This window comes from Leptinotarsa decemlineata, unplaced genomic scaffold, assembly GCF_025532065.1.
Source record: "Leptinotarsa decemlineata unplaced genomic scaffold, Ldec_3_MD MMD2_tig00001064_RagTag_RagTag, whole genome shotgun sequence".
NCBI lineage: Eukaryota > Metazoa > Arthropoda > Insecta > Coleoptera > Chrysomelidae > Leptinotarsa > Leptinotarsa decemlineata.
Genome location: NW_027412558.1, coordinates 3,413,853 through 3,423,829, shown reverse-complemented (window position 1 = coordinate 3,423,829; position 9,977 = coordinate 3,413,853). Strand labels below are relative to the sequence as shown.

The 9,977-nt window shown below is 33.3% G+C and overlaps 3 protein-coding genes across 4 annotated transcripts in view; 1 reads left to right on the top strand and 2 right to left on the bottom strand.

Annotated features, from left to right (window-relative positions):
- Nucleotides 1-1,635: 1,635 nt before the first annotated feature.
- LOC111509671 (uncharacterized) lies at nt 1,636-3,116 on the bottom strand. Its single transcript, XM_023165455.2, has 3 exons — nt 2,867-3,116; nt 2,553-2,813; nt 1,636-2,132 (listed from the first exon to the last, which is right to left on the bottom strand). The coding sequence occupies exons 1-3, from the start codon at nt 2,904-2,906 to the stop codon at nt 1,864-1,866; spliced, it is 570 nt and encodes a 189-aa protein (XP_023021223.2). The 5' UTR covers nt 2,907-3,116; the 3' UTR covers nt 1,636-1,863.
- A 1,327-nt stretch (nt 3,117-4,443) lies between these two features.
- Nucleotides 4,444-5,650, top strand: Phf5a (PHD finger protein 5a). Of its 2 annotated transcripts, none has more exons than XM_074175547.1 (2): nt 4,444-4,543; nt 4,762-5,650. In XM_074175547.1, exon 2 carries the CDS (start codon nt 4,769-4,771, stop codon nt 5,099-5,101), a length of 333 nt encoding a protein of 110 aa, XP_074031648.1. In that variant the 5' UTR covers nt 4,444-4,543; nt 4,762-4,768; the 3' UTR covers nt 5,102-5,650. The 2 variants fall into 2 exon arrangements, with proteins under 2 accessions (XP_074031648.1, XP_074031647.1); XM_074175546.1 differs by having other exon boundaries at nt 4,468-4,626.
- Nucleotides 5,651-7,666: 2,016 nt separating this feature from the next.
- MICAL-like (protein) overlaps nt 7,667-9,977 on the bottom strand; it is a 136,037-nt gene continuing 133,726 nt past the window's right edge. The window contains exons 15-16 of the mRNA XM_074175785.1: nt 9,007-9,132; nt 7,667-8,127 (exon numbers count right to left, since the gene is read on the bottom strand). Of these exons, the coding sequence (XP_074031886.1) occupies nt 7,821-8,127; nt 9,007-9,132 (433 nt within the window). The 3' untranslated portion in view covers nt 7,667-7,820. The remainder of the gene's footprint in view (nt 8,128-9,006; nt 9,133-9,977) is intronic.

Below are 9,977 nucleotides of genomic sequence, written 5' to 3'. Positions count from 1 at the left end.
CATGCGGTTTCCCTAATTGACTTGTTTTATGAGTTTTATGTTCTCTGGTGGGGGAATGTTATGTTTGTTTTGTATGGCGTGTGTTGCGAGGTTTGATTTATATACTGTTGGGTTTATGTATGCCTTTTTGTGTTCATCGTACCTTTGGATCAGTTTTTTCTTGGTTTGGCCGATATAGAATTTGTTACGGTCCGAGCATTGTATACAGTATACAAAAAGGCATACATAAACCCAATAGTATATAAATCAAACTTCGCAACACACGCCATACAAAACAAACATAACTTTCCCCTACCAGAGAACATAAAACTCATAAAACAAGTCAATAAGGGAAACCGCATGGACATTTGGGAAAACTTGAACATCCATAAATTCAACAGTCATAAATCACTTATCGAGGAACAAGTACAAAATATATAAATATAAAAATACTCTCCAACTAAAATTGTTATCAGATATTGTCGCTTGGAAAAATCACCTAACAGAAATATCCTACAATTCAATGTAGTTTGAAAAAAACATCGAATTAATTTATGAGACCTGAAAATGATACGCACAAATTTGAAAACCGGTCAAACCTACACTCTCGCAGAATCTCTTTCATTTTCCATTGTTTACTATTACAAGTCTATATTTTCCCACTGTTCATACCGTGGCATAAGATGGTACACAATCATATCAGTAATACAGAGTAACTTTTCTGATGTTATGAGATGGTGAGTTGCCACCTTTAGAGGTGAGGAAATTGGTAGCTGTAGATCTGTTGTGATAACGAGCACCTTTTCAAATTCACCCAACGAAAACTAAAATAGAGGGAGTAGCTGTTGTGCTAATTTTTCATATCCAGTGACAGTTTCCAATTGCAGATACTTTTCATTTTGAGTTTTGTGACTTAGCTTAGGTGCCATACAGATTAAGTATGTGATACATTTTTTTTTATTCAACTGAAGGCAAAACCTTATAGAAAGGTTATACTGTCTCGTGTTCTGAGATAGTGAAGCCACCATAAATAAGGAAAAACCTCCGATGTTAATGGCTTATTAGTGATGTAAATCAGATTATTTACTCATTTTTGCGTATTTTGTGATTTGTAAGTAGGCTTAGGGTCCTGTATATCGTTTCAAAAGTGAACCATGATAATTTTCAGTGAATTTCATTTGGAATACGATTATTTTTTCTAAGTTGGCTACTTTGTATATTTTTCAGCAGTATCGGTTGTCACATCAATTGAAGCCTTTCCTCAAAGAAGCCAAGTGTCAAATTCATATTTTCCGCAATTCCTTCAAACAACTGGTTTTTCCATACGTTAAAGAACCTATTGAAAACACCCTTTCCTCAGCAGAACAAAAATGCTGTCTCCCTAAGCGCGTTTTGCTACCCAAATTAGCATCATCACAACTTTTTACAAGCTATGTTAATGATTTAGTATGCATCTACGCGAATCATTACATTGTATAATGAGGGTCAATTAATCGATTCCTAGTCTCTCTTCAATATTGGCTTTTGCTTCTGAAATACAGGAACTTTAATGCTTACCTGTAGTTTTATTTGATAGATGATATTCAAGTTTGTACCTGTTTTGTTATTTTTTCTTATGTATGTCTACACAAAGTTGTATTTTTTAAAATAAAAATATAAGCAAGCTCAAGTTTTATTCATAAAATCACATACAACAGAACAGTAGAAAATGAAAATATATACATACAAAACACATCTGACAGGCTAATAATCTGTCAGGAATATTTAACATAATCTTAACAGACAGTGTAATATCTTCAGAATCAACCCATTTTGAAGTACGTAAGTTGTTAAGATTATATTCAACTATTCCCTCGGCACAGTTACAAGTAAACTTGAACAACTCTAACCTAGGGATGAATCTAAATCGTCATCGGACTCTATTTTTGGTACGTCAACATTTTCACAGCACTCCTCCCATACAACAGGGGAAGCATGCATATTGTCATCAGGCAGTGAGAAAAACAGTGGATCAATATTGATAGGGTCAATATCGAAGCAATCAGAAGTTGGTGAGGGTGGAGGAGTGTCGCCAAGTTGGCAGTAGTTTCGGAGAATATTGATGATACCCTCTCTGCCAAGATGGAGATCCGGCCATAAATCTTCGGAGAAATCTGAAACACAATTTATTAAACACTGACTGTCATTCATAAATAATTAACTGCCCAAATTCTGTTGATGAGTGGAAACAAATTTTACAGATATAACAAATATTTCTGAAATGTGATGGAAAAATTAGACGGAATATGTGAAATGGGATCTAGATATAGTGTAAACTGGATATAAAGCCCACTGTTTTGAAAGATTTTCATAACAAGATCCAGACTTTCGGGTTTTTGATTATGCAGCAACAATATTTTAGAAATATTTACATATATTCGCCATTATTACACTTAAGGCCATCAAAACATCAGCAACGGGAACTTTGAATTTAATTTTAATAGTTTTCATTTATGAAACACCTATATATTGAGTCATCATAGTTAAACCATGAAAGTAAAAATGAATGTTCTCTATAAATTCCATCAACTCACCTTCCACAACTTTTCCTGAGAAGATGTAATCTTCAGCACTGAGATCGTCATTCTGTGAAGAAATGGAAATGTTTGGTATCTCTTTGCAGGCAAAATCATTGTGGGAAGCTTTTTCCAGTCCTGCGGCGTCTTTAGCAAACTGTAGTTTGGATTTAACAAACTTGCTGATTTCTGGAGTTTTGCTGTTGACAGATCTGTCTACAAACGGTTTTCGAGATATTTGATTAGCTCCAGGCTTTCGCTGGATGAGACTGTCTGTATCTGAAAGACCATTGATTGAAGGAAATTTTCTAAAAAACATGTTTTATACTTACTTTCAGAATTGTATAATCGCATTGCTGGTGAGGAATACATTTTCCACTCCGAGGAGTTTTATCCTAAAAAAAGTACTATTCTTGTTGAACTGGTCAGGTTTTCTGCTATATTCAAATCGCTCAGTTTTTCACAGAAAAAAAAGAACTGATAACTTTCAACGGTTTTTCGTTTCAAGTTTTTGTTACGATTTATGATCCGTCACTTCACTTTTATATTCACCACCTTTCTTTGTTTTTATTTATTCGATCTTCGCTCGAAATTCTCAGAATTGCCAACACAAAATATCCCTTTATGCCAACGAAATTAAATTTTAATTCTACATTCCCTTCCATTCGAAAAACGATTTGTGTTCGGTTATGTACATTAATGCTTGATATGGGCACAATATACCGCGCTGAATATCATATATAGGCAAATAAAGTTAATTGAACAAATATCTGTGTGAAAAAGACGCAACAAAACACATAAAGAATTATTAAATTTGTATTTTGAGCAGAAAGATTACAGACATTGAAGGTACAGCAACGGTCATTGCTGACAAAATGCGGATACAAGATGGGTTATCAAATAATTTTAAACAACTTTCGACCACTCTCTCAACCTAATACTGTACTCGAGTGGTTTTTTTTTAACTTGTATCTTTGGAAAACATAGAAGTGTTCAGGGTTGTCATACAGCTTGAAGGTATATTCAGACGAGTAGAAAGACTTTGTGATGAGTACAGTTTTTCGGATGGCACATTTATCTTGCGTAATAACGCTTCGAAACTGCCCCGAAATAATAATGAGCGAACTTATCTCAAGTAATAAGAGAGATGTCCTGTCTCCACATATGAATGCTGAGATTTAGACCAGCGAAAGTACACATTTTAGATTGACTAAATGATTTATATGAAAATTACATTGCTACTTTCTGCAATATCATTTGAACCAATTGAATAACATCTTCATACCATAAGAAACAGAAATTTATATGGGCGAACCACGCGATATTTACGTATTGGATATCACAAGATTGATACTGATGACTGCTTCGCCTTCAAATGTCTGTCTAGTATTATCTTCCAAGAGAAGGATTATTTCTGCCAACAATTCTGACACAACAGTATATCATGAGGATCTTCTTGAATTTTAAAACATATTCCGTGGAAGTTTCAGTACCAAATGTCACTTGATATTTTCTTTGTTTTCCTAGAGTTTTCACTGCCATCTCGAGGCAATAGTCGTCGCGAATGCGAATTGGCCATTTGGATAATTTTCTTAGCAAAGTTAAAACTTTTGAGTTCAAGAAGTTACACACTCATCTCGTTCTTCGTTTTATATTCCTACTCTAGAATATATTTCATTTGTATAAAGTGAATGCATTTTATGTTTCAGTTTATGTTACAATCCACTTGCTGTGGATCGTCATTTGTTATGAATATCTATCTGTATTTATTTATTCAACTTTCTCTGCAAGTAGTGATACCTATAGCATGCTCAAACTGCAGATCAAAATTTTAAATTTTCAAAAATGATTCATAATTTCCAATAGTAGCACAGGGATTTTTCTTCAGTTGGCTGCTCTGTGTATTCGTCACTTTTGACAGCTGTCATTGAAGTTTGTATTGTTCAATGTCATTTGTCATACCTCTTGTATTTTGTTACTTATCGCCCTAACCTTCAAAATTATTTGAAGTAAGTAGTTTTTTGATTTTCGTTATTGTTTACGGATTAGAGAGAGAAAAATTATTGGAGTACATAAGTTGTAACTTATTACTGTGAGTATAAAATAATCACCTATTTATAAATGAGCACCAAGTACAAATAATTTTGTCTTGAAAAAAAATATTTGAGGCTTTATAAAACCCTATTCTGTAGTTCAATATTTTTAACTGAATAATTATATTTTACAGACCCACCATGGCGAAGCATCACCCGGATTTAATATTTTGCCGGAAACAACCAGGAGTAGCCATAGGACGTCTTTGCGAAAAATGCGACGGAAAGTGTGTGATTTGTGATTCCTATGTGAGACCCTGCACTCTTGTAAGGATTTGCGACGAATGCAACTACGGGTCTTACCAGGGTAGGTGTGTTATATGTGGTGGTCCTGGCGTTTCGGATGCCTACTACTGCAAGGAGTGCACAATCCAGGAGAAGGACAGAGACGGCTGCCCCAAGATTGTCAATTTAGGAAGTTCAAAGACTGACTTGTTCTATGAAAGGAAAAAGTATGGCTTCAAAAGACGATAGAGAGATTTATCGGAAGTTTTTATAAGATTTTGATAACTGTAATTAAGGAAAGGTTGATAGATGTGTGATTTTGCTAAACTGTGGCAAGTAAAATACATACCATATATTATAAAAACTCATTTATTTTAAATATAAATGCTGTCTTATGGTTCCATGCAGTTGAACTATTACTGCTAATTTTGAAATAAATTAATTCATTGCCAAAGAAGATTCTTTCACCTCTTTTCATACTCTATTTTATATGATGATAATATACTTTTTTGTGCATGAAATAAATCATTGTTACAAAGTTTAACAAAGTTTGAAATGTCAAATGGAGTAAAGAACAGTACAATGACAAACGTCTATAATATATAGCTTTATAATCGGTACTGTTTCTAATTCAATATCATTTCAAACTCATAGCTAGCAAAACTTTTATGTATGTGTGGATGGATTCCTAAGAACTTTGCATAGGTTTTGCTAACCATTATTGTCAAAAAATTGTCAAGTACACTTGAATGTCAATAAAGTGAATTTTTTTGGTTTCTCTTTTGGGACTGTTCCAGATGATAGTTGTGTCATTAGCAAATACTATCTCTACTTAATGTATTGATACAAGTTAGATAACTCATGTAATTGGAAAAAAGAAACTGACCCAGAATGGAGCCCTGTGAAAACCCACGTTTGAGTTTTTCTGTTATTTTCTATAATTCCATCGGAGTCCCCAGTGCAGTAATTACCGATAAGTGCAAAGGAATATTATTGAATATTGTCGTAATAATTCCAGTGGCTATTTTTTCTCTGTTGTACATTTTTGAATAGTTTTTTGTGTTTGTCAAATTTTTCTAATTTTTAAGGAATCTCCAATTTTACAAAGATTTTGATTTCTGATTGAAAATATTTCTGTAATCGTTCAATTAGAGCAATTCTTTTTTCTAGCTGATCATATATATCGTAATGAATAATTGTAACTGAAAAGGAGATTATAAAGAAAAAAAATTGTTGAAACATTATATCTGTTTCTGTTTAAAATCTGTTTTTCCGTTAATCAGCTGCCGCCCCCATACGAACGATAAATCTCAGAAGTTGAGAAACTTGTGCGAGCTAAGGACTAACGAGGTCTTACCTTTTAACGTGTGATTCCTAACACTATACTCTTGTTCAAATTGAAAGGAGTATATTTTTAAGAGAGATTTATTTTTTGGAGAGAAAAGTTTTGGCTTTCTACTTCTCTATGCACAAAAAATGTGAGAATCTTACAAAGAAAGGAAGAAAGCAATTGATACCAAAATTATCTCTTAACAAAGAAATGTAGATGTTCCTTTCAATAAATTGATGGATGATTCCGTTACTACGTGGTAGGTCATCATGAAAATTGAGAAATGATAAAACTCAGTGGAGCTAAATAAATGCATACAAAACGAATATAATATCATTCAAATGTTCACTTGATGAAATTTCAACAGACGCCGCCATATTACAAAATAAATTAAACACAAAATTTCTCGGTGTATTCATTGACGATAGGCTGAAATTTGATAAACACCTTTAACAACTCGAGAGTAAGATCTCCTCCGGATGTTATTCAGTTAGAGTGGTTTCAAATGACTTGGGTTTCCATATTGGAAATGCCATTTACCATGCACTTATTGAATTTCGACTTCGTTATGGAATACCTTTCTCTCTTCTGTATTGATATTACAGAAGAGGGTACTAAGATGTCTCTGTAAAGTAAAACCCAGAGAATAGTGAAGGAACTTATTCACTGCCAATAATATTTTAACAGTCAGCGAACTTTTTATCTTAGAGACGGTTTGCCTTATTTATGAACATAAATCAAAGTTCAACTTTGCTTCTACTCCTTATGCTATCAGTGTCTTGTGCCGTCTGTATGTGTTTTATGTTCTATCTTGTGTCGTGTCGTCGGTGTCTTGTGTATTGTTTGTCTTGTGTCCCGTGTCGTCTGTATGTGTCTTGTTTGTTGTCTGTGTCTTGTTATCTGTTGATGATCGGAAATAATGTTTGGTTGTCAAGTAAATAATGCTTAATTTAATTTTTTTGGATTGAACCAAGAGAGTTTTGTGATCACACTTGGTGAGATTTTGAGGATGATCCCAAATATTACCAAATTCTTGTGAACGAAAACTGAAGATTTCTTTTTTGTATTCGAGTATACCGTTGGTGTGAAGTTACTTCATTGAACATAGTTTTCATGGAACGAGGTGTTTTTTAACGAGTGGGACTGTACAAAGTGATCAAAAATATTTGAACAGTTCTTCTGTTATTTTTCATGGCCTTAAAATACTTTCTATTTTTCAGTATTCAATTAGAGGATATTGATATTTTCGCATGTTATTCACTTCCAATAAAAACACCTATTTTCAGATTGATTAATATTCATGTAACTGCGTCAGACAAAAGTTTGCTTAGACAAGTGATAATTTTGAATGCTTATTTCACCACTTATGAAAATAAAACTAATATTTCTACACAAAGGTTTGCAAACCGGTGTTTTTGAATTGAATTATTCACATATACAAAGCTTGTTGGATGTGGCAGACATGACAAAAAAAACACAGCACGTTCAAAAGTTGAATCTTTAATACTATAAAAATCACAACATATAAGTAACGAAAGTACAAAAAATATATTGACTCAATGATAAAAACAAAAATAAAGCACAGCTCCAGAAACTTGTTTCAAATATCTTAAAGTAATGGCAACGAATTCGGATTCCTTAAAAAAGAGCGAATTTTTTCTTTTTCTTCTTCTCCAAAGTATTGTAAGTCTCACTTTCATCAACGTCTTTGTCCATGTCAACGTTATCCTTGGACTTGTGTTTTGATTTCTTCTCTTTTTTATGTTTCTTCTTGTCCTTATCTTTCTCCTTCTTCGGATTTTCGGAAATCGATTTATCCACATCCCGATTCAGGGTGTACATGTTGATGTGGCTACTTATACTATCGTCTTCCTCTGCTTCTCTGACCCGATCCATTTCCAGACATTCAACTATTTCATTTCTCCTTTCCACGATATCGATCAACCTGCAATGAAGAATTTTGTCAATTATTCCCAAGTTAAAGTAAATCAATCATTTGAGAAACCCCTCTTGTCAAAAAAAATCGATTTTAATTTTTTCGAATAGTTTATATCAAGCACATTCACTTATCCCACCTGCCCCGGTCCAAGAAAACATTGCAAACCTAAAGGAATGTTCTCAGATTTAAATCTATTTGAACAAAACAAATAATAATTCAAGCAAATTTATTGTACACAATAAAGAGAGAACTTCACTGTCGAATAGATCAGGAGTATATAAATCGACTTGTGGCTTTTGCTCAAAACTTTGTATTGGCCAAACGGGGAGAACTTTTTCCCAAAGAACTAAAGAACATAGAAGTAGTTTCTTGGATGGAAAGATCAATTCCACATTTGCAAATCATCTTTTAACAGAAGGACATGAGTTCAATCATGACTATGACGTGTTACATTTAGAAGGGGAAAGTTTGAAACTCAGCCTCTTAGAATGTTTAGAAATAAATGGATTTAAGAATTCGCATCATATACTGAATGACCAGCGAGGTACACATTTTCAACATTAATTGGGTAGGTAAAACTCAGGTATTTGAAATTCAGGTACCTAAATTTGTAAAAATATATATAAAGCATCAAATATACATATGTCTGAGGAAGCAAGTGTACAGCGAAACATGTGTTGCGTTTTCGTAAAACTGTCAAGTGAAACTCTCACAAAACATGTTTCTTGAATGCAGATTTCACCATTGTTTTTGTTTTTTCACAAGTTTCGGTATGCAGACAATTGGGGTTTTTCAAATGACTGATTTAATTCATACATTGTTCAAATAATTTTATATTTAATTTTCCAAACGTTTGGAAATAATGAGATAAACACAATTTTTCACCTTTTTATCAGCTCCTCCTCCCTAGTTTTATCGGAATCTGTCTTATTTGCTTCCGGTTGTAGCATCAGGCACCTTATTTGATACTCCACATCTGCATGTTCCTCTTCAAGTCGTTGTTGCCTTCTTCTATAGGAAAAAAACAGTTTTTATGATGTACTGTTTGGAACATTTGTTGTAGTAATGAATATTACTGGAGTTTTTTCCCAACACCAAATCGTTACTTTTAACACCTCGACACGTGTTTCCATCACCAAGTGATCATCTTCAAAGAGGAAGATTAAACTGTTTTAATCTTCCTCTTCCTTAATCTTCCTTGGTGATCGAAACACGTGTCGAGGTGTTAAAAGTAACGATTTGGTATTGGGAAAACACTCCAGTAATATTTAAAAAAACAGTTGATGATTGAAACCAAAAAATATAATTCTATATGTATAAAATTAAACAAAAAATTCATATACATCAACATAAGAATGTGTATATGTATGTGAAATTGTGGAATTCGTCTTTGAAATAAAATAGTTTTCAATTAAAACGGGAATATTTTTTAGGAGAGATTAGTTCTTAGGAAAAAAGCTTTCTTGTCCTTCATCTTTGTATTAAAAATGTGGAAAACTTCAGAAGAAAGGAAAAAACCAACTGAGTTCAAAATAAACTCTTAACAAAGATGTGTATAGCACGCACATACGTTTCTTTTAGATTGAAACTGGAAGAGAAAGCTTTTGAATTACCGGAAAACATTCTTTCCGAACAACTAGTTTCATATGGCTATTGAACAATCGTTTTGGAATTGAAACAGGTCATTCATAAAAAGCTACAAAATGCAATATATCATTGAAGAGTTCTGTTTAAATTTCTGACAGACGACACAGAATCACACAATACAGACACACAAAAGACAGACTACACAAAACAAACGACACAAAAGATATATGACAAAAGCCACAAGTCACAGACGACACAAAAGCCAGACG